Source organism: Epinephelus lanceolatus, chromosome 21, assembly GCF_041903045.1.
Source record: "Epinephelus lanceolatus isolate andai-2023 chromosome 21, ASM4190304v1, whole genome shotgun sequence".
NCBI classification, from domain to species: Eukaryota; Metazoa; Chordata; class Actinopteri; order Perciformes; family Serranidae; genus Epinephelus; species Epinephelus lanceolatus.
The window spans coordinates 24,831,361-24,856,073 of NC_135754.1; the positions used below are offsets into that span (position 1 = coordinate 24,831,361).

The 24,713-nt window shown below is 40.9% G+C and overlaps 1 protein-coding gene and 1 long non-coding RNA gene across 2 annotated transcripts in view; one reads left to right on the forward strand and one right to left on the reverse strand.

Annotated features, from left to right (window-relative positions):
• Window positions 1–23,108, reverse strand: part of LOC144459374 (uncharacterized) — an 88,508-nt gene extending 65,400 nt beyond the window's left edge. The window contains exon 1 of the long non-coding RNA XR_013488350.1: window positions 22,711–23,108. This is a non-coding gene — a long non-coding RNA (uncharacterized LOC144459374). The remainder of the gene's footprint in view (window positions 1–22,710) is intronic.
• Window positions 12,172–24,664, forward strand: star2 (steroidogenic acute regulatory protein 2). The gene is made up of 7 exons (XM_033611369.2): window positions 12,172–12,245; window positions 12,372–12,479; window positions 12,557–12,693; window positions 12,809–12,967; window positions 16,229–16,413; window positions 20,084–20,177; window positions 24,514–24,664. Exons 1-7 carry the CDS (start codon window positions 12,182–12,184, stop codon window positions 24,616–24,618), a joined length of 852 nt encoding a protein of 283 aa, XP_033467260.1. The 5' UTR covers window positions 12,172–12,181; the 3' UTR covers window positions 24,619–24,664.
• The last annotated feature ends 49 nt before the right edge of the window (window positions 24,665–24,713 follow it).

A 24,713-nucleotide genomic window follows, 5' to 3' on the forward strand; every position in this document is an offset into this window, starting at 1 on the left:
CATTTCAGGTGACTACCTCTTGAAGCTCATGGAGAGAATGCCAAGAGTGTGCAAAGCAGTAATCAGAGCAAAGGGTGGCTATTTTGAAGAAACTAGAATATAAAACATGTTTTCAGTTATTTCACCTTTTTTTGTTAAGTACATAACTCCACATGTGTTCATTCATAGTTTTGATGCCTTCAGTGAGAATCTACAATGTAAATAGTCATGAAAATAAAGAAAACGCATTGAATGAGAAGGTGTGTCCAAACTTTTGGCCTGTACTGTATATGTAACAGAAACAGAGTATTCAGAACTGTCTGAAGGTTTTTGCTCAGAGTACTTTTACATACTTTGGCCATGTTTAATATGAACACCCAACATTATAGCATTCTATGTACACCGATCAGCCAAAACATTCAAACCACTGACAGGCGACATGAATAACTTTGATTATTTTGTTCCAGTGCATCGTTCTGCTGGCAAACCTTTGGTTCTGGCATTCATGTGGATACCACCTGACATGTTCCACCCACTAAAACACCGTTGCAGACCAAGTACCCCCCCTCATGGCAACAGTACTCCCCAATGGCAGTGGCCCCCCAGCAGAAAAAAGCATCATGCCACACTACAGAAACAGTTTAGAAATGACCTGTGGAGCATGACAAAAAGCTCAACGTGTCGACCTGGCTTCTAAATTTCCCAGGTCCCAATCTGCTCAAGGATTCTTGTGATGTGCTGGTACCCCAGATGTACCCCTGATCCAAGGTGGGGCCTCCTTAGATCGGACTTGGCTCTGACCTGTCGAGGCATGGACACAGGATCTCTGGGAGTGTCCTGTGGTGTCTGGCATGAGTGCGTTGGCGACAGATCAATTTAGTCCAGTGGGTTAGAGGCCAGGTTGACATTTTGAGGTCTTTGTCACATTCCTTGGGCCATTCCTGAGCGATGTTTACAGTGTGGCATGGTGCATTATCCTGCTGGGGGGGCCACTGCCTTTGGGGAGTACTGTTGCCATGAGAGGGATGTACTTGGTCTGAAACAGTGTTTGAGTTTTGGTGTATGACAGAAAATAAGGAAAGGCATAACAACTCTCCTTAAAAATGAAAACGCAAACCCACAAAGACATGGTAACCAGCAACTACCAATAATAATTGAATGAATAAATGAAATCACAAATCATTATTATGTCTAGAAATTCCACCAGTCTTCACACAGACATTATTAGTAGTCAGATCTTTACAAAATAAGTCAGTTAAAGATGAAAGTGTAAATGAATCAATGAATTTATGAATGATGAAACAAACCAAATTAAAAATAAACTATGTTATGTCTAGGGGTCACAGGTTCATTCACACAGGTGTAGTAATGAACGATTACCATGAACAGAAACCTCTACCGAGTAAATAAATGAATGAATGAAACTGAATATTAAACCAGCGCTGTGTTTTGGGACCATACTTCACAATGTCACCTCAGCTTTGCTCAGAAAAGGAGATTTTTACTAAAACATTGATGTTAAACATAATTTAAACAATAAGCCCGAATGATTTTTCTCTGATCTCTCTGAGCCAATCACACATATCACACACGTATCTCACTCAGAAAGGATGAGGATACTGAATCCTGGGATTTAACTCTACAGAAGGAAAGGCTGTAGGCGATGTTGGAGGATTAACCCCCCCCCCCTGACCCTGAACACACTTTAATCTCCACTGTTTTAAATTTATGTAGACACCGGCGTGTGAGTGGTGCTGCCTAGAGTACATTAATGGTCTCACTCCACAACATCTCTGACACCTGATTACCATTAGGTGTGCGGAGGTTTCATGGATATGCCACGATTATCATTAAATAGACTTCAAGTGTTACTGAGAATACTTACCATCATAGATTACTTATCCAACCATATGAATACAAATTATTCTTTTTTTAAATCACAAAGCGGTGTTTTATAAGTCAGTCTGTTCATTTCTACCCCACAACCTTTGACATCAGTGTTTGATTAGTCCATTGTACAGCAGTGCAAATAAGGGTACATTAGCATCTTTAATTCTTATTATCCACTGCTGATTTATCAGTGTGGCAGTCGTCTTTAAAAGGCGGCATTAATCTTTGGTGTCTCTCAGGGTCAGATTTCAGGGCTCTGATCAAAATGAATGTATGATTACCTCTAGTCCTTTGAGACCTACAACCTCTCGAGCATCCTGCAGTGGGTCTTGCCAATTATCACCTCGACTGCATCGGCCGACTAAATATTCATGTGTTGGACCGTAATGATTTCCTCTGCTAAGGAGGTTATTTTTGAATAGGAGCTCAGGAGGTGTCATGGAGGAATCAATAATGCTCTCAAAACTATAATTTGCACTCTCAGTTTAGCAAAACATAGCCTATTATCTTTTTGCTGTTAGTTTTGTCTTGCATACATCTTTCCCACTGTCACTATCAATCACTTGGATTTGATTAGATTTTCTTTTTATCTTGGACTGAGATGTGGATATACTTCAAGTTTTGGCTGTAAAGAGTTATGTTTGAGATTGTTTTTTTCAAAGATTAATGAACTTTTTTACCATAAAAACTCTGGTAATAATGCAGATGTTAGGGCTGGGCGATATAACCACTTAGTGCGATTTATTGATATATTTTCAAGCAAGATATAAATTTAGACAACACCGTAAATATCGATATAGGGTCAAGTTGTGTTCCATGGTGCATACCAGTGTGCATCTCCTCTCTCTCACACTTTCTCCACAAAATAGCATTTTAAGTCGTGTGTGATTTAGCCTGGCTTCCTGTGAGTAGAGTAGTTTGTTGCTAGGCTAATTCATAAAATGTAAAATGCCGCTTGTGCCAATAACGTTAGCATGTTAGATTTGTTAGGATAACGTCGCTGTTTAGTATAAGACTGTTGTTTTGTCGGTGAACACCGTGAGTTGTAATGGAGCCAAATTATGTTGCTGTTGTCCCTGGTTTCATATGAGAGGAGGAAAAGTCTGCTAGCTGCTAGGCTAATTTATACAATGTAAAATGCCATAGGTTTGTGCTAAAAACATTAGCATGCTGTCTTTGTGGGGAAAATGTGTCCAGATAAAGACAAGCGTTTGTCTGTGAATGCTGCGAGTTATAGTGAAGCTGATTTGTGTACTTGTGTTTGAAATTGTCTCTATTTACACCATGTTTAATGTGTGTTTTGAATCAATTAAACTTTACAGCACTTCACAAAACCCTGCCGCCGACTAGTGTCTTGGAGGTGTAACTGTTGTGCAGCTGTATATTTTCAAACGGGGATAAAAATCAATGTCTTTCATTTTTATTACAGTCTGTTTTTATAAAAACTGCTTGTGACATCTCAAATGTGGCTTTGACTTGCAACTAAAAACATGTAGCCTATTTCATAGAAAATACCGAGATCGTGTATTGTCAGTCAGCCTGTAAATACCAAGATATGAATTTTTGGCCATATCACCCAGCCCTAGCAGATGCTGTCCAGTGTCTAATAGAAACAAATCAATACACAGTTTGTACAAAGGATATGGTTTTTCTAAACACAGGAATATCTAAATCAAGCGTACAAATACTAGTTAAAGCTGGGGTAGACAGAAATCTGGAAAAGGAAAAAAAAAAAAACAGCAGAATGTGAAAATACACCCTCCTCCTGCTGCTCTCCCCTGTCTGTCCTAAACCTCTCCCACCAGACAACCACAGGTATATGCACGCCTCATACTGTACCCAGTGTTTCCATACATTGATTTAACCTTTTTTCATTGTACAGTTGCCCGCAGCTCATTTGCTCAGCCCCTTCTCACCTCGCTAGCTGTCTCTGTTTATCAGACCATCACAATCCCCCCAGTGCTGGGTGTCACAGCAGGCTGGTGGCCGGCGGCAGTGCTGGGTTTAAACTGTGTGACAGCAGCTGCAGAAAGTTTGCTGATCTGGTGAGGACTTGGGACTGTATGGTGACCCAGAGCTGGGGTTTCCACTGGATGGACTGAGGTTGCTGTGGCCACTGACAGGTGAGGTGAGGTGATTGGGTGAGGTAAGGTAAGGTATATAAAATAAATATGCCTGATGGACAATTTGAGATACAGACAGTAGACATGAGGGCAATAAAACAGACAGTACAATACATGACACACAGTATCAGTATCACACACTGTCGGGGGTAAATCATGGACATTAATGGTCACTGCTGCTTAAGATAATTGATAGCAGACGGGGAACAGCACGATCTGTAACACTTAGGGCTGCATTTAGGGAGGCAAAACCTAAGTCCTCACAGAAGCATCTGAAACTCAACATGGAGGGGATGTTTAGAGTCTGAGACAATAGACCGAGCTTTAGAGGTGAACCTCTCTTCATACAGATGCTGTAGGTTATCAAAAGTAACACCAGTGATCTTACAGGACAACAACTGGCAACAACCACCTTTGCCAACTTGTTCTTGTTTTTCAGGCTGAGATTACCACACCAACAGACAATGTTAAAAGAAAGAGCAGACTGAATAAAAGCAGAATAGAGCAGGGGCGTCGTTTCAGCAAAAGCTAAGATATGGCAATATGACATGACGTCACAGAGCTACTGATGATGGAGTTTCAAAAATATGAACTTATATAAAACTTCACTTTGGTCTTTCAGTGAAAACATCGGACCTATTTCGGCGCATATTTCAGCACCACGGACAGCGAGCGGACGTTATCATTAGTCATTTGTTTAACTTCACAGAAAATAAAGAAAATAAATTAATTACAAGCTCATTTCTAGAAGATAACTAAGGGGTCCAGTGTATGAAACACAGTAAAACAAAGGCCAATTTGGTACAATACTGTATAGGCGAATTTATTGGAGTGTCTCCAGAGACCGAAAATACAACCTTAACATGCCGACATGAAGAAAAAAATCCCACATACAATCAGACAGGCTTCAAGACATCATTTAGATAGGCTGTCTACAGCAGCAGAGCAAAATGCTTTTACAACACACAGATAACTCACATAACTCATAACTCGCGGAGGAGCGAAGTGGCGAACAATTTGATTCAATAACACTCGTATTCACTAACACTCGTATTCACTGATGAGCATATTATTGACCTATTTAAGTACAATACAATGAAAACAACCAGCCAGTGCGCCTCGGACTGTCTAACATATCACATCTGATCACTTGCAACAAATATGAAGGACACTCACAAGTAAGATGACTACAGAACCTCTCTCTTTTTTTCCTCCCGATTCCAAGGTATGGCAGCTGCCATACCTCGCCATACCTAAATGACGCCTATGGAATAGAGCATTTCTAGGATAGTTCAATCTACATCAAAACTCTTCAGCTTCCTTAAAAAGAATAGGCATTGGTTTCCTTCTTACAGATGCCGTCAGTGTTCACATCAAAATTAAACTTAAAGTCCAGAGTCAGTCTCAAGACCTGCTACCTGCCTTCCTTCTGGTGAGATGGTCGATAGCGGCGGGCAGTGAGGCGGACGACACACTGTGATTGAGCAAGCTAATGTTAGCTACATATACGTGAACTTGAAACCTGCCAGCTGTGAGTGTTTAGCTCTGGTTAGCAGAAGGCTAAACTACTTTAGCTCAACTTTTCCTCTTCATCTTTTAAAGGGATAGTGCACCCAAAAATGGAAATTCACCCATTATCTACTCACCCATATGCCGATGGAGGCTCAGGTGAAGTTTTAGAGTCCTCACAACACTTGCGGAGATCCCAGGGGAGAGGGGGTAACAACACAACAGAAAAGTTTTAAAGTCGGGGCTTCAGGACACTTGGATCACTGCGGAAGAGCAGTATGGAGATATTTTGTGGTTCATTATGTGTTTTTGGACACTTGAATCTGGGACGCCGTAAGCCTCCATTAGGTGGAGTTGTGCTGCTACCCCCTCTCCCCTGGGATCTCCGCAAGTGTTGTGAGGACTCTAAAACTTCACCTGAGCCTCCATCAGCATATGGGTGAGTAGATAATGGCTGAATTTTCATTTTTGGGTGCACTATCCCTTTAAATGCTGCGCTGATAATGTGTTTTATTTTGTTTATTGTCAGACCCTCTTTGAAAAGTGTAGGCAACTGTTGTCAATGCTGGAATAGCAACTCTTCTAGTTGATTCTCCACAGCTGAATCAGGCTTTCATCTAAGGGACGTGCACATGTATATGCATTTTTTGAACAGCCAATAGCAATGAAATGACTCTCTGAAATGACCTTTATTGGACAAAGTTTCCCATCATGGCTGGAATGAAAACTGAAAAATCACGTAGGAAAGAAGCAAGCACTCTCAAAATAAATACACTTAACAGGTGCACGGCCAAAAGCAGCAGAAAAAAGAAAAGAAGCCAGCACTCACAAATGTCCTTTCGGTAAATTTAAATAACCAACTTGGGTGGCATTACCAGAAACACAGACTTTTCGACAGAAAGTCTTCTTCAGTGTGTAACTAAGGTTACGGAAGTGGCGTTTAAGTACGCTCAAAGCAATCAGAGCAGGTGTGTGGAAAGACAATTTACACTTCCTCCATACAATATAGTGCCAACTCACAGGCAAAGAAAAACACAATAACACTACAACAATCTTAAACACGTGTGTCACAGCAAAATAGCCGTGCACTTGTGATCTGATTGTTAATTGAGGGACAATTTGTTGATTTTAATTAATGGTTATTTGACAGTTGGGTACTTTATTTGCCCCCTCAAGCACACATGTTTTACTGTTGATCACAGTGCCTTTTTGTACGAGCAGAATTTATTATGCACATGTATATCGATTTTCGGTGTATCTACTGCTATTTTGCTGTGACACACGTGTTTAAGATTGTTGTAGTGTTATTGTGTTTTTCTTTGCCTGTGAGTTGGCACTATATTGTATGGCGGAAGTGTAAATTGTCCTTCCACACACCTGCTCTGATTGCTTTGAGCGTACTTAAACGCCACTTCCGTAACCTTAGTTATACCCTGAAGAAGACTTTCTGTCGAAACGTCTGTGTTTCTGGTAACGCCACCCAAGTTGGTTTATTAAATTTACCAAAAGGACATTTGTGAGTGCTGGCTTCTTTTCTCTTTTTTTTTTTTTTTTGGATTGAAAACTGAGCCAAGAGGAGGTGCAGACGTCTATTGTTCTCAGTCCAACTGAATTATAATATGCTCAAAAGGTTATGGGATTTTTGCCCAATGAAGCCAAAATTAAACTGCCTACTGTGTGCCACATTCAGAGCATTAATATAGCATCAAACGACTTGATATATAAAGATACAGTGGAGTCGTGGCATCCTGAGCAGAGAATGAAGTCACACAACATCTTTGTGTTGAACTCCGAGCTTCTCTGTTTTTTGTTGTGGTAGACTGTCTAACCATGCATACATGTTAGCGCATGTGAGTCCTTGTGTTCTACACTGCACTCATACGGCGTTTAGTGCTGATAACACTATCCTGACCCACGGTGGTGGAATGGTGTCACTGAGGAAGCAAAAAGCCCCTCAGCTCAGACTCTGAATCACAGATATGCTGTGAATGTCTGATTAGGTTTCTTGTCATGTGGCTCCATGTTTTATTTAGCAGCATACCTCTACACTAGATCTAAAAAGATTTTGGTAAAATGTTGTGGTGCGGTCGAGGCCAGGAAAGAAGTTATTTTTGGAGTAGACACTGTCACTTTTTTTTTCTTTTTTATCCTAACTTCTGATCTCTCATGTTGCTCTGTCTGGCCTCCTCTGACGTTATTCTGAGTCAGGCTTAGACTACTTCAACTCCAGTGATTGTTGAGTCTGCTTAACACCTGTGTATAGGATGACAAACATTTAAACGGAGCAACCAGTGTCACAGATCCTCTGGGAGAAGCTGGGAGCCGTATAAATGAATCTGCTGGATGATTTATGTGTTGTGCTCTCGGGTTGGCACACAATAAATAAATTACCCAGTATCAGAACACTGGTTTGGAGTTTTGACAGCTTTGGATTTGGATTTCTGTCGCTGGGTTGTAGGTATACTGCTCAGAACAAAAACCTTGGGGATTTCATAAAAATTAATAAAATATTTTGCATTAAGATTTTTGCCACGTTTTCACCATTCATCCCACAAACTTTGACAATTTTTCATAATATCTGACATATAAACATATTTGGCTGAAAACTAAATACATAATTAAAGTAATCATGGGATCCTTAGTTACAAACTACCACTTAACTTGAGGGGACTCCAAAATTAAGTACAGTAATTCACAAAAAAGAAAGTGTTAACATTTGGTGCAGTTTAGCATCTGAATTATCCTGAAAGCCTGTGTTAACCAGGAAAGTGCACTCAGTGAAGTGCAGATCTCTGCCAAAACAAGCAGATCAAGTTCTCCTGCTCAGAGATACTGTGTGTCAAACAGGTAATTAGACATAATTATGATAAGTGTATAATTAAACGAAAAAGAGTGCCACAAATCTTTGATTCGTGTCATTCATAACTAGAATTTAACAGTATTAATTTTGTCTGTAAACTGCACAACAAAGTAGGAAATAACAAAAATAAAGAAAGTTAACAAAGCCAAAAAAAAAAAATCATCTAACTACTAACTTACTTATGACAGAAGCACACATATCAAGGAAAAATGAGTGAGAACATTTTAGGCAAGAAATGGGCGATGCAGTAACAGAGTTCTGAGTCATATTTGAACAGCGTTGCCAGTTCAGACAGTTTAATCTGAGTTTCACATTGCATTTGACGGGCCACATTTGCAAAAAGTTTAGGTTGAGTCTTGATTATCCAAATTCAGATACGTCAGTCAACTTGCTGTGCTATATGCATCACGCAACGTGCGACTGGATTCTCGACCCTCCATAGAAAATGAAGACTTCATATAAGGGCGGCACAGTAATGCAGTGGTTGGCATTGTCACCACACAGCAAGAGGGTTGCTGGTTTGATCCCACAGTGGAGGATCCCCTCTGTGCGGAGTTTGCATGTTCTCCCTGTGTCAGCATGGGTTTTCTCTGGGTACTACAGCTTCCTCCCACTGTCCAAAGACATGCAGGTTAATAGGTGGCTCTAAATATCCCATAGGTGTGAATGTGAGTGTGAATGGTTCTCTGTCTCTATGTGTCAGCCCTGTGATAGTCTGGTGACCTGTCCAGGGTGTACCCCGCCTGTCGCCCAATGTCAGCTGGGATAGGCTCCAGCCCCCCTGCGACCCCTAACATGATAAGCGGTTACGGAAAATGAATGAATGAACTTCATATACAGTACAGGCCAAAAGTTTGGACACACCTTCTCATTCAATGTGTTTTCTTTATTTTCATGACTATTTACATTGTAGATTCTCACTGAAGGCATCAAAACTATGAATGAACACATGTGGAGTTATGTACTTAACAAAAAAAGGTGAAATAACTGAAAACATGTTTTATATTCTAGTTTCTTCAAAATAGCCACCCTTTGCTCTGATTACTGCTTTGCACACTCTTGGCATTCTCTCCATGAGCTTCAAGAGGTAGTCACCTGAAATGGTTTCCACTTCACAGGTGTGCCTTATCAGGGTTAATTAGTGGAATTTCTTGCTTTATCAATGGGGTTGGGACCATCAGTTGTGTTGTGCAGTCAGGTTAATACACAGCCGACAGCCCTATTGGACAACTGTTAAAATTCATATTATGGCAAGAACCAATCAGCTAACTAAAGAAAAACGAGTGGCCATCATTACTTTAAGAAATGAAGGTCAGTCAGTCCGGAAAATTGCAAAAACTTTAAATGTGTCCCCAAGTGGAGTCGCAAAAACCATCAAGCGCTACAACGAAACTGGCACACATGAGGACCGACCCAGGAAAGGAAGACCAAGAGTCACCTCTGCTTCTGAGGATAAGTTCATCCGAGTCACCAGCCTCAGAAATCGCAAGTTAACAGCAGCTCAGATCAGAGACCAGATGAATGCCACACAGAGTTCTAGCAGCAGACCCATCTCTAGAACAACTGTTAAGAGGAGACTGCGCAAATCAGGCCTTCATGGTCAAATAGCTGCTAGGAAACCACTGCTAAGGAGAGGCAACAAGCAGAAGAGATTTGTTTGGGCCAAGAAACACAAGGAATGGACATTAGACCAGTGGAAATCTGTGCTTTGGTCTGATGAGTCCAAATTTGAGATCTTTGGTTCCAACCGCCGTGTCTTTGTGAGACGCAGAAAAGGTGAACGGATGGATTCCACATGCCTGGTTCCCACTGTGAAGCATGGAGGAGGAGGTGTGATGGTGTGGGGGTGTTTTGCTGGTGACACTGTTGGGGATTTATTCAAAATTGAAGGCACACTGAACCAGCATGGCTACCACAGCATCCTGCAGCGACATGCCATCCCATCCGGTTTGCGTTTAGTTGGACGATCATTTATTTTTCAACAGGACAATGACCCCAAACACACCTCCAGGCTGTGTAAGGGCTATTTGTCCAAGAAGGAGAGTGATGGAGTGCTGCGGCAGATGACCTGGCCTCCACAGTCACCGGACCTGAACCCAATCGAGATGGTTTGGGGTGGGCTGGACCGCAGAGTGAAGGCAAAGGGGCCAACAAGTGCTAAACACCTCTGGGAACTCCTTCAAGACTGTTGGAAAACCATTTCAGGTGACTACCTCTTGAAGCTCATGGAGAGAATGCCAAGAGTGTGCAAAGCAGTAATCAGAGCAAAGGGTGGCTATTTTGAAGAAACTAGAATATAAAACATGTTTTCAGTTATTTCACCTTTTTTTGTTAAGTACATAACTCCACATGTGTTCATTCATAGTTTTGATGCCTTCAGTGAGAATCTACAATGTAAATAGTCATGAAAATAAAGAAAAGCATTAAATGAGAAGGTGTGTCCAAACTTTTGGCCTGTACTGTAAGTCAATGGATCCAGTGCATTTCAACCTGGTGAGGTATGACACCATGTAATGGACGAAAAGATGGCAGCCAGAATGAAAAATTAGCTCCCTTACAGTCACTATGGCAGCGAAGATAACAAAAATGGGGATTTATTTATCTTTAAATTGTGTCTGATTTTTGTAGATCATAACAAACTGGGTATGGAATTAATCTACAGATGCTCCACTTCAAAACGAGACCAAACTTTTCTACGCATGTCGGTTTTAAAGCCACACCAATGGCCAAAGTGTGACCTGCAATGGAGGGTAAAGCTCATTGTTTTTGCCTGAGCCGCTTTCCGGAAAACTTACAGCCACTACCAGCTGGTTAAAAGGAGTGAGGAGTCAGTGATGAGGGTATAAAACACTCACTCACACAATCAGGCAGGTGTTTTGTAACAATTGTTAGTCACACAGAGATCCTTGAGCATACAGTCATAAATAGGCACACAAAACATTAGGCTGATTGGTCTAGTAGTTCGTAAGATCACCTGTGGACAGGCAGATACAAACACTCATACGACACAGTCTATGAGGCACAGGGCCATACACATGATCCCCTCTAGGCTTACAACTGACAGAGATAATAAGCAAGAATATATTAATTCAATTCATTGTTGGCTGGGGCTGAAGAGGTTGAGAGGGTCATCCAATATTCACAAGGCTGGGAGCACAATCCCTGTCTCCTGTTGTCTTCCTTCAGCAAGACCCTGACCCCCAATTTTCTCCCGATGGTTATTAATAGATAAATGAGAGGTAATCTGTAAAGCACATTGTCTGCTAAAATAAAAAGGGGCCTTACACATAGATAAAGTCCATTTATGACTGTGCACATTTACAGGAACTGGTCAAATCAAAAGGTAAAAGTAAATCATTCCAAATTACAGTATATGAATAAATATAGCAGTCTGTTGTGAAGTAGTTAATCATCATTCTACTTCATATGTCAGACACTAGATAACTGCAGAAAAATTACAGATATAACAGTTTCAATCACCCTGGTTACACTTCCTACAGTTTTTGTGATTATATGTAAATCAAAAGGAAGACTGCTTTAATTTTAGGAGCATGAGAGTCTCTTTATTTTGGAAATTTAAATCTCCCATGGAGTGTTCACTTCCCTACATGCAGCAGATAATCATAGCACTTAGATTTTCCTCTCTGCCTTGTGTCTGATCCTGTCGTTCAGTTGAAACTCTTGTGGCCTTCGGAAAAGAATTCAGAACAGGTCCTATCTTCCTCTCTGGCCCCTTATCTCTTTGAGGCGTCCTTCACAGGCCATATAAAGACCAGAGACTCATTCTGTTACTTTGCTGTCACTGCCAAAAACAGACAACATGCTGCCTGCTGTTGTAAAGCTCTGCTGTGGAATCTCCTACCCACACCTGAGGAGTCTGGCGGGTAAATACTCTCAGTAACCCGAGAAAAGACGTTTCATTTTATTCCTTTTAATGCAAATGCTGCATTCTGGATAAGGCTGCTGAGCTTTTGTTTCTTTTTGTGTCTCCTACCTGCTCTATCATGCAGGACTTCAACGCACAGCTGTGGCAGTGATAGGCCAGGAGCTAACACACCTGCAGAGATGGGGACAGGTCCAACATCACACGAGGACACATGCTGCATCAAGGCATTACGGTAAAAACTAAAAACATAATTCTGATCTGGTTTCAGAGTGCAGTTGGTGACAGATTATTGATGAGAATCTTTTGCAGAGCCCAAATCTGGAGACATAAAGCCTGCACCACTGCAAGAAGATCAGCTGTTCTTTGTACAACAAGGCCAAGAAGCAATGAGGAAGGCTCTCTGTATGCTGGAGGACGAACAAGGATGGAAGGTCGAGATCGCAGAGGTAACGCTTGATTGATTTAAGTGCCGTGCTGACTTGAGTGACTGAAGTGCCTAAGTTGATTTGCCTCCAATTTCCACCAGCCTAAGTGATCGCTGTCTTCTCCTCTCCATTTAAGAGCAACGGGGATGTGATTTGCAGCAAAGTGATGCCAGGAGCTAGGAAGGTCTTCAGGCTGGAGGCGGTGCTGGAGGCCAGTGTGGACGAGCTCTACGATCTCCTGTTTGTCAGAGTGGAGGAGATGCACCAGTGGAACCCAAGCATACATCATATTAAAGTGAGCAGCTGAATATCTGAATATATTTTATTAACTGTGAAACTAATGATTGACTGGTTATTACTGATTTTATTTGACTGATTAAAAACACAGTACATAATGTGCATACAGTACTAAAATTCATCAGGATACTGCAATAATGTCACGTGACTAGTTTCCATTGCGTCACTGACGTGCAGGCTAGGAGGCAGGTAGGAACAACATGTCTACAGGTATCAGTTACATTCCATGCTTTTAAAGACCCTTTAAAGACATCTTTTAATTTAGGACGAATCATGTTTAACTTATTTAAGCATTGCAGGTAAGTAGTATATAAGTGGTCTTGTGCAGAGGTAAATGTTATGTATGAATATCATCACTAGAGTGAGTTAAGTCAATCTCCATTTTGCCAGTAGGGAAGTGCAAGTATGAAGTAAAATGACAGTATTACATTTTTTTTAAAGACTCTACATAGAAAGGCTTCACTCACTTTTGCAAAAAGAAATTAAATGATATATAAATGAAATTGGATACAATGTTTGTAGTAGTTCAGACCTCACAACTTCAAATTTAAGACTATGTAATGACTTTTAAGGCCTTATTGTTATAAATTTAGGAAATTTTAAGACCTTTTAAGGACCTGTAGACACCCTGATGAAAAGGGAACATGTATATGCTACGAGTATGAGATTTGTTTAAAGGGATAGTGCACCAAAAAATGAAAATTCAGCCATTATCTACTCACCCATATGCCGATGGAGGCTCAGGTGAAGTTTTAGAGTCCTCACAACACTTCAATTATGTGTTTTTGGACACTTGAATCTGGGGCGCCGTCAGCCTCCATTAGGTGGAGTTGTGTTGTTACCCCCTCTCCCCTGGGATCTCTGCAAGTGATGTGAGGACTCTAAATCTTCACCTGAGCCTCCATCGGCATATGGGTGAGTAGATAATGGCTGAATTTTCATTTTTGGGTGCACTATCCCTTTAAGTAATACATCAAATTAAAAATGAAAAAAGCATAAATGTTTGCTTTTATTTGGTGCATAAGAAGAATCAATACTATAGTCATACAAAACAATTAAAAAAAAACATTCAAATTCAGAAACACTGACTTCCTCAGTATCTATTTTTCCAACTGCTTTTTAAAACTATTAAGAGAAAGGGCAGGTTCAGATGGATAGTCTGGATATTGTATTAGGGATCTTAAGTGCTATGTCGTAGGCAACTGGACTTGCTTGAGCACCTCTCATCCAAGAGGCTTCTTCCGCCTTTAAAGTGTGTGTGGGTGTGACACACTGTTGAAAGCCTGTGAATATGCATCAGTCCATTAGAACTGAAGAAACCTCTTGGATTAGAGGTGAAATGTCTTCAATAAACTCAAGCGTGTCCAGTTGCCTACAATATAGCACTTAACATTAACATGACCTGGATGACTGAGAATCTTCACCAACAGATTGTATCAGGGAGAAGCAGGCAGGAGTACCACCATGGCAGCTCAGCAAGGTACTGATGTGGATGGAGGCAGCAGCCAAACGTATTTTAGCCAGATTTAAACAATGACTATATTTAGATTATTTTTACTGCATTACTGTACCTTGCTGTCAAACAGGCACTACGTCTTCTCAAGTATCTAATTTCCATATTCCTACCCATCTCTCTCCTTGCACCTGGTCAGTCACACTCTGCAAAAGTTCTTCTGCAAACTCTGTTCTAATCATTCTTTTTTTATTTTCTTGTATTAGTTACCTCTTCCATAAACTGCTGACAGTCTGACTCATGCAGCTGATCTGTGGCGTAACACAGCGAGCAGCACAGTTGTGCTTATGCGTAGCAATACCAAGTTCTACAGTTGAGAAAATGTAGTGCCAAGAACTCATCTGTCTGATGGCAAGGTAAAGCAATGAAAATTAGACTGAGTTTTTTTAGGTGTCTGAAATCTGTTTTGCTGCTAACCTCCATCCACAGCAGTACATTGCTTAGCTTCTGTGTCAACACTACTGACTGCTTCCACAAACTGGGTGGTGCTGACTGCCATGTACCAAAGGTAAAACACCGACTATGGATAAGTACCTCTTACAACCCCACTTCGAAAAATCTCTCCCAATATTTATCCCAATATTTTATTCAGCTGCTCCCCTGCGTAGAGAAATGTGCCTGAATATTCTTAAAATACGAAGTAGAATAATTTGGCACATACCTTGTAAAATCTTAGATCATGATACGTTTTTTGATGTTGAGTTGAATCTTCTAAGGGTACCCAGTTCAGCTCTTTCAAATTGTTTCAACTATTGCATGTTCTTATAGAGATTAAACAGCCCAGTCGCCAGAAATGTTGTACGTTTCTGCAGACCACAAATAGGAGGCTGTGGCTCGAAGACAGAGTGGGTTGTCCACTAATCGGAAGATCTGCGGTTTGATTCTCGGCTCCCGTATCCTTGGGCAAGATACTGAACCCCAAATCGCCTTCGATGGCTGTTCCATCGGTGTGTGAGAGTATGTGAATGGTCTAGGTCTACTTACCAAATACATTACATTTGCCTGTTTCATTCATACCATATCAAGGTTTCTGAATTGACGTACAGTAGCATATGAGCTAACTTTGTCATAAGGAGGTGGAGGGGATTGTGGATGACGTGTCACCTAGGCAAGATGCCTGCCAAGCTGCAGACCACTGTTTGAGACCATCAAACAACAAAACTGATTGTGATTTAGACACAAAAAGCGACAGTATTTTACGAGACACTGCTGCTTTTTCAGCTGGGATCGTGCCCCCGAAAGCAGGTATTATAAGCAAAAACATGATCTTTACCTAAACATAACCAAATGTTATTTGTTCCTTTACCAAACCACACATAACCACAGAACTGTTGTTTCAAAATATCCACTACATAATAACGTACAAATGTAACATATCCATGAGTTGCAGAAAGTACCATGCCAACTTTTTTTTTGTCTGGTGACTGCATTGGATTAAGAACAACCCTTATTAGTTTGTTGTGATCATTGTTGCATTGAACCAAAGAAAGAAACTTTAGGCAATATTCTTGCCAAAAATAAAGGACCTAAAAAATACCATACAAATACAGTTTAAGCAACCTGGGTTTAGTGGAGATTTGTATTTTTTGGAGACGTTCCGAACCATATATTCAGTTAAGCTCTAGCCGTTTGTGTTGTTTGTTCTTATAGCCATAATTTATTGATGTCATGTTATATATTTGCACTTCAGTCCTGCAGTCCATGTAGTGTTTTGCAAACTAAATTTGATATTTGTGTCTCTCCTAGATTCTGAAGCGTGTTGGACCCGAAACGATCATCACTCATGAAGTTTCAACCCAGACAGCGGGAAACATGATTGGCCAGAGGGACTTCCTGAGTGTCAGACACAGTTGCAAACAAAAGTCCAGCGTTTATCTTGGAGGAGCAGCAATTCAGCTGGAGTCCTTCCCACCTCAGGCAGGCTACGTAAGGTAAGATCACACGCAGACCAGGCCCAACTCATTAATCATCAGGTGTTCGAATATATTCTTAGACTTCAGAGCATCGTATGGGTGTCTGAGTGGAGTAATTTTAGTTTCCCACAGTAAGATGTACAAAGCGAAAAAAACATCTTCAACTCCATAGTAATAAATCCTGTGGAGTGCTTTGATTTACTCTAACATTTCTGTTTCTTCTGTGATAATATGCTCAGCAATGACTAACATCAGTGTCATTAACTGTCTGCAGTGATATCTTTTCCATAAAAAAAAAACAAGTTTTATCAGTGGGATGTCAAAAGATTTTGAAGAATGTGAGGACAGAGGAACAGAACAAAAAAGTTAAGAATAAAAGCCATAATATTTTTAATGATACTCAGCAGAGTAAATGTTTATTTTTTCCCAAAACAAGACTTTTGGCTCTATTAAAAGGATTTGTAGCGCATGGTCTAATGTGCATGGCGCAAGTGTCATCTCCCATTCCCTTTAAAAGCCAGATACGCCTGCACCTGCATGTCTAATTCGACAAATTGGAGAAGTGAGTTTCCTGCTGAGGGTAATGCAGTGAGAGCAGTAATGTCACTACCGCAAATATCACGGGACAATTAAGCAACGAACCTAAAAGCTGTAGTCATGAACTTGGCAGCGGCAGCAGAACTAAACCCTGAGCTTCTTAAAATAACTGAGTAAGTTGCATTGCTGCTCCTGTGTAAATGCACACAGAGTCTCTCTTAACAGGGAGTCAGACAGCAGCACCACAGCTCTGCTCTGCTCTCTGCTATGTTCAGATTTTAGAGAATTTCATTCATCTTTTTCCTCTTTAATGATTTATTATTTAAGCCAACTGCAAACCATCTGCTAGTCTCCATGTGTAACAAGCAGAGTGTATGTGTATTGTGAATGCGCCTATGCAGGTGCATCTTACTATTTGAAAAATGCACCCTTTAAATAGCAGGAAGATACTCTGCCATTGACTTCAGACCAGTGCTGTGTCTCAAATCGCGTACTTCTGTACTTGCACTTAATATATTGAGTGTATAAGTGCGTTCACACTGAGAAGTATGGAAAAATGCAGTGCACTATGAATACCCTGATGGTGCACTCAAAACGTTCAAAAAGTTGAGTGTGGAACTATGGACACTTCTCGCCCTCAATAGTCGCCATCTTGGCTACGTAGCGGAAGGGGAGGAACTACTTTTCAAACTGGAAATGGCGGCCAAGGACTGTGTGACCGTGAACGGCGCTGTATTGTATAAATACATGTGTTTTTTGCACTAAGCACCATTATACTGTTGTCAGGTATAAGCCAGCCAGGCGTTGCGCTAGACTTTTTCCTCAACGGTCATTCTGACCGACAGGGTCATAAAAATCCGGTCATAATCTATTTTTACCGGTCATTTTAATTTTCGTTTTTAAATGATAATAAAGATATTCAAAGACATTTATTTTTCATTTGTTCGTTTTTAATAAATCCAACAAGCAAGTTATAAAGTGTGCATTAATAAGGACATGAACGAAAAGATGAACAGACATCCACACACCCGTGCCATTAGGCTTCGCCCTGGACACACCGGACGGCACTAACACGTCACTAACGCGTCCGGTGTGTCCAGGGTGTTATGTAGTTATGTCTGTAGGCTCGGTGACACAAAATTAAAATTGTAATGAAGTGAATAGGGTATTGAAAAATGTGTTCGGTTATGCAGTGTTGTGTTTTTTTAAATTATAAACACGGTATTTTCTCCTCATGTTCCACAGTGCGTGCTGTTATTTTATTTTCAAAATTGGCCGGATTCTTTCGTCTTTTCTGTGTCCAACTTCCTGTTTGGGACGATCCGCTCGATCAAGCTTGACAGAAGCGCTCGCGGCTCACATGAAAATAGACCAGACGCCGAACTGAAGCGCTGCCTCCGCGGGCACTCCACTCTGCTCAGCGGCCTGTGTGGACAGTCAGATAGGTTAACATGGGCGCCGATTGAAAACTGCCTCCGCTGCTGGACACTGCGCTTCGGTTCCGCATCCGGTTTGCCCAGGGCGTTATGTCAACAACGCTACATGAAACAGATGAATGACTTTTTCTCTGCAGTGTGAAAACAGCAGCCACTTAAACCACTGACTGTGCACTCTGCCGCCAAGTGGGCAGGGGTGGTAATTGCAACCGGTCAAAATGACCGACAGCCTTCAGCTTTTCCGGTCATTGTTGTAAAAAACTGGTCAATGACCGAGAAAATCTGGTTAACGCAACCCCTGAAGCCAGCAGTATGTCTATTGGGTTAATTTAGCAGTCTTTAATGATTTGGAGCCGCGAACGATAACGCGAATACTAATGCTAGTTTGCTAACCAGCTAATTTGCGGAAGTCATTTCTGGTGAGTGCACACTGGCCGTGTTTGGTTTGAGACAACACTACCCTGTCGAAATTTGCACACTACGGCAATGAGTACATAGTGCACATAGTATACTACATAGAAGTGTACTAACGGAAGTATGTGATTTGAGACACACCTCAGGTTTTTGTTGGTTAATGGCGAAGTCACTTTTTGCTGCCTCAAAATAGCATTTCACCAACAATGCCCCTGACCATGGGTGCACACATAGACACATTTGGTACTTCCACAACTTGGGCGCTTGCTGTGAAAATGACAACTGCATTTGTCTGAAACTAGCAATGACAGTTGCGCTGCGTGATGCGAGGTGTAAGATAGGCCACAGCCATGCTAGCAGCTCTGTGAGACTGCCTTTATGAGCGAAATGCTAACTTTAGCTCAAGCTGAACCCTTCTTCCACATGTTTTGTGTCTTAGTGACTAATGGGAACAACAATTTTTTGAAACTGGTCCAGTGTTGAGCGAGAGGGCTGCAGCCAGCAGCCGTGAAACAGGCTGCAATGTAACCACTCGGGTCATGTTCTCAGCCTCAATGTATGTCCATTAAAAGTGCTTATTTTTGCCACTGACAGGCTCAGATTATTATTCCTACTGTATTAGTGTCTGACAACTTATTAAAAGGATCACTACTAAGATACATCTTTTGTTTCAGAGTCAGAGCCTTTTTGTTTAACCAGAAACAGCTCTGAAACTGCCTTTACCAAACCCACCAGATGAACCAGACCAGTGATTGTAGCATGTATAGAGCCAGATTTTTTCACATCTAACTGGGTGAATTAAGGGTTTATTTTAACCTAACCAGAGTTAGTGATGGTTGGAACAGCAAAATGATAAACCAAGATGTTTTTGAGTTTTAATTTGCTTCTTTTCACTTTGTGTTTTGTCTGTTATGATAATATAATTACTGTTTATTTAAATGGAGTCTGGTGGCAGTAGCCATTTTAGGGCTGTTTATGGTTAAACAAAAAGGATCTTACTCTTAAACAACAATGTCTATCTCTGTAGGATTCCTTAAGAACAATCTGAGCCTGTCAGTGGCAAAAACCTAAATAGTTACACAGACAGCTGTGGTGTCACTCAAGACTGGACCAATGTCAAAAATTGTTGTCTGTTAGTCACTAAGACACAAAATTATGGAAAAATAGGGTCCAGGTTGAAAAATACGGTCCCTTCCCTTTAAGTTTCAACATGAAAATATACATAGTGGACAAGCATCCATCATAAACCCTGGATGAATTCTAATGAGTTTCTAATGACTTTTTTTTTTGTGTGTTCACAGAGCCGAGGATGGACCAACCTGCATCGTCATTCAGCCTCTGGACGAGGATTCGGGAAAAAGCCGCGTCACATGGCTTCTTAACATGGACATAAAGGTAAATTCTTATGTACTGCAGTTGCCATTTTGTGAAGGATAATAGAAAAAACATCTGCAGACTCCAGTATGTGCTATATCCATTTTTCACAACATTTCTTTATATGATGGCATTCAACTTCTTAGATTGGCCATTTTCTGCTGTGCTGTTATCAAGAAACAGCTCAAAAACAAAATAATACCACGCACAACCCATCTGTTTCAAGAAAGCAATATGCAAAAATGATGCGCCGGTTTCAGTGTGGAGCAGGCAATTGTAATTCAGGTCAGAATCCGCTCTTTAAGATGTCCATGGTAACTCGTGTTCTCCGGGGATAAATAGTACAAACCACAGCAAACAATAATCACTGTGATAGGAGATACACAATTTTGAGATAAGTGGTAGCTACTATATACAATGACAACTGAGTACTGGCGTGTGAGACGGCTGGCGGTGGCGAGAGCCAACAGCGCAATCAATCAACAGCAGTGTGGCAAGTGAGGAATGAAAAGCCGATGGTCTGCAGTAGATAAACTGCCGGGTTTGTAGAGCTACATGTAGCTGGAGTGGATTCCAGCGTTGGAGAGAGATGTGAGAGATCATTTACTTCATACTGAAGCATCAACACAATGCGGAGCTAGATTTAATTATTTGATACAGGTAGTTTAACCGATTGGTTCCCAGTATAAGAGCTGGGCTCCTCTACAGGGTCACAAGATAAGTTCTGCCACAAATATTTATATTCATATTAAGCCTTTTTTTAAGTTATTTTAAAGGTGTCAAAGGGCTCGAACTACACACAGTTTTTATGTTCAGGGTCAGAAGCCAAAAACGTCAAGAACCACTGGATTTGAACAATGTACTGAATTTATAAGCTTTACCATATGTTTCAGGTAAAATATTCACCTGAAAAGAAAGTAGTAACCTACATAAAGTAAATGTAAAAATGAAGTGGACTAAAATTTACAATATTTTTCTCTAAAATGTAGCAGAGAAGCAGTAATAAGCAGCCAACAGGAATGAAAAGAGTAGTTACTAGAATATTAGTCAAAGTATTTGTGTGTAAATTAAAATTTGATTGGTTAAAATGTACGCAGAGTAAACTTTCCTACAGAAAATTTCAATTAGGCTATCTAATAATAAACAAAATAAGGATCTAAATTCAATTTTAATGATTTAAATGTGTAATGGTGTTAATCAGTGTAGCCGTAGTGGAATTAATCTGAAAAGACAGACAGTTAGCCTCAACAAAAATGGCCAACAATAAAAAAGGAAAGATTGACACTACAAAAATTCCACTGAAATATAAAACGCAGGTATTATAAATTATTCTTTTAATTTTTTTTAATTGTTTTTAATTTTTTTTTTTGCATTCTGTGTTTTTCAGTGACACTATCTGATGTCATATTTTTTAGTGTCATTTTTTTCCCACTTCAAAAAACAATAGAGACTGAGAAAAATGATTGAAAAAAGTGTCAGTAAAATAAATAAATTAAATACATTAAATCAAATTAAATTAAATAAATGACACTGAAAAAAAGAGTGGCATAAGGGGGAAAAAATCAAAAGATTGTCATTGAAAAACACACCAGAATGTGGGAAAAAATAAATAAAATAAAATATATAAATAATCTAAATAAAATATAAATATAATAAATAAAATGTTTGGTTTTTTTTCACTGCAAATTTGTTTTCAACACCAAAATGAACTGCCTCTATTAGCTCTCCATATCTTTGGACACTGGGGCGGATGCACCACTATAAAGCCACATAAATCAAACATCTCCTTTAAATTCAAAAGCAGAATAAAACATCACCAATTCTTACAACACATAATAAACCTTCCAAATATGACGAGACATAAAACCAGTAAGGGTGAATCTTTTTTTTTTTTAGCCATGACACGGTGTTACTCAAAGCTAGCTATCCTTCTTAACACTACCATAACATTACATAACGTTACATGAATACTGAAACACCACCTCACAAAGTACCCTAAGCTAATGTATTGCCACATGTTGCAAAATGACTCTACCACAAAAGATTCAGAACGTGACAAAGACATGGCTGCGTCGGTCTGTGCAATATGCGTGGGTTTCATTTGGGGGTGACACTTGTGAAAATGCGGGTTTAGGACCTTCGACAAAAAATTTTAAGCCTCAGACACTTCATTTCTTACATCCTGGTGACGTCTTATTCACCAGTTTGTGCCATTTCTGCATCAAATTATGGTGTAAAAGTCATTTATTTTCTAAAAATAAATGTCCTCTGCTACCTTCATGTTTTTAGTGGAGGACACCAACATGTTGTAAATACTGAGGGGAATGTGCCCCCTGCTTCCCCCCTAAAATCTACACCAGTGGCAGGTGGTGCAACAAACCGGAAACCACTTGCTTCGAGCAACAGCGGTGTGATAACGTGAATGAAACAGAGGAGGAGGAAGGAGTGCGACATCTAGTGGTCAATATTATCAACAGCACCTTTGACAGTTTTTGTACAATGCCACGTTCCCATCCATTACAACCGTCACAACTATCGTGTTGTCATTACTCACCAGTGTGAACAACTGTGTGTGAGTCTTGGGCACCACGAAGTAACCTCAGTCTGCTCCAGGTCCAATCCACTTGGCCTCTCTGTCCCAGTATAACCAGTCCACTCTTCCTCTGTGCTCCCACTGCGCTGCTCAGACGTTTCCAACATTTTCAGTCACAGTCACAAGTATCCATCGCTAGCATTAGCATGTTAGCTACACACCGCGTGCACCTGTTAGTGACGCAGTTACGCACGTGTGTTCGATTTGCGTCACGTCGCGTGCTCACCATATGGCGCATTAAATCAAAGCGTAATTAAAGTAGATGCACAAGTACATTGATGCTAATTTAAACCCATAATGAGTAATAATTCATCATATTGCATTGCTTACTCTTCATTAACTGCTGGCCTGTTGGTAAACATTTATTATTTCCGGTGTGTCACCTGAGTGCAGGCTGTCACCTGTGGTAGGCTAAGCTCCGCCCTCCTGCGGCCGGCAGCTGCTGATTAAGGGACTGTTGGTTACTTATGAGGGGGGGAGGGGCTGGTGCATAATGAGGGAGGGATGTCAAAAAAAAATGCACTGGGAAGGGTTTTTATTTTGGCTTAGAGCAGGGACATGGAACTGAATGGCTGTCGGGAAATGCATCAGAAGCATGCTGACTGTTGTTAAAAATCCTTTATTGATTCACGCATACACCGGCAGGGTTGGGAGAGAGTTACTGCCCCAAGCGAGGGACTTCAAGTATCTCGAGGTCTTGTTCACGAGTGAGGGTAGAATGGAGTGTGAGATGGATCGGCAGTTTGGAGGAACGTCGTGGTGAAGAGGGAGCTGAGCCAGAAGGCAATGCTTTTGATTTCCTTGTCCATCTACGTCCCAACCCTCACCTATGGTCATGAGCTCTGGGTAGTGACCGACAGATGAGGTTGGTGGACAGATGTGGGGTTGCTGGCTCAGCCTTAGAGATAGGGTAAGGAGCTTGGACATCCGGAGGGCGCTCGGAGTAGAGCCAATGCTCCTTCGCGTCGAAAGGGGTCAGTTGAGGTGGTTCGGGCATTTGATCAGGATGCCTCCTGGGCGCCTCCAATTAGAGGTGTTTCAGGCACGTCCCATTGGTAGGAGGCCCCAGGGCAGACGTCTGGATGTCTGGAATACGTTGTTCAGCCCTTTAGATGAGTGGTTGAAAATGGATAGATGGATAAACCAATGCGTTTATTTTATACCTTGATATAGATTTTCTAGTTGAAACGCATTGGTTTATCGGTGAATCAATGAAGGACTTTTAGCTACAGTCAGTGCCTCAAATGTATTTTACCATGGACTTTTACCCTTTGCTAAATGGTGCTTCAACCCAGTGCAGCACTCCCTTTTCCTCTTTCAATGATTGTATTTTGTGTTTATTCAATTACTCTCTGAACCCCAAATCCTGCCGGTGGGTTTAAAAGGCATATCTTTTCTTTAAATATCACAAAAATTACACAATTTATTGTCGCCAGAAACTGTAAAAACAGAAAGTATCATCATATTTTCATCTTTCTGAAGGGTCAGTCAACACATCCGGCGCTTTTTTATGACATTTTCTTACAACTCTTTAATTCATGCAGTTATTTAAAAATGCAGAATATGAAACCAGGCATTGTGTAACTGATGGAAATATTATTGCACACTACTTATTTGCTAAATGCCTTTTTTCAATAAACGTATTTGCATATGGCTGGTACTATTAATTGTGCAGCAGCAGTCACATTAGCCAGTTTGTTTCACAAGACTGACAGCCTTCAAAATACAACTCAGGGGATTAACAAAGTTTATTGTTGTTCTCAGGGGTGGCTGCCAAAGTCCATTGTCAATCAGGCTTTGCCCAGAGCACAGCTGGATTTCACCAAACACCTCCGAAGACGCCTCACAGCGAGCACCACCCTGAGCTGAGTGTGAAGCAGCACTCTGTCATTACTCACAGGGGAACACTGGGAGATGGAGGAACTGTGACAGCCCGGCCGCTTGGCAGACGGCTGCCCTTTCAG

Coding starts and splice junctions, on each gene's coding strand:
- star2 (XM_033611369.2), top strand. CDS start 12,182: ATGCTGCCTGCTGTTGTAAAGCTCTGCTGTGGAATCTCCTACCCACAC. Junction 12,480..12,556: donor TGCTGCATCAAGGCATTACG/GTAAAAACTAAA, acceptor AATCTTTTGCAG/AGCCCAAATCTGGAGACATA. Junction 12,694..12,808: donor GGAAGGTCGAGATCGCAGAG/GTAACGCTTGAT, acceptor TCTCCATTTAAG/AGCAACGGGGATGTGATTTG.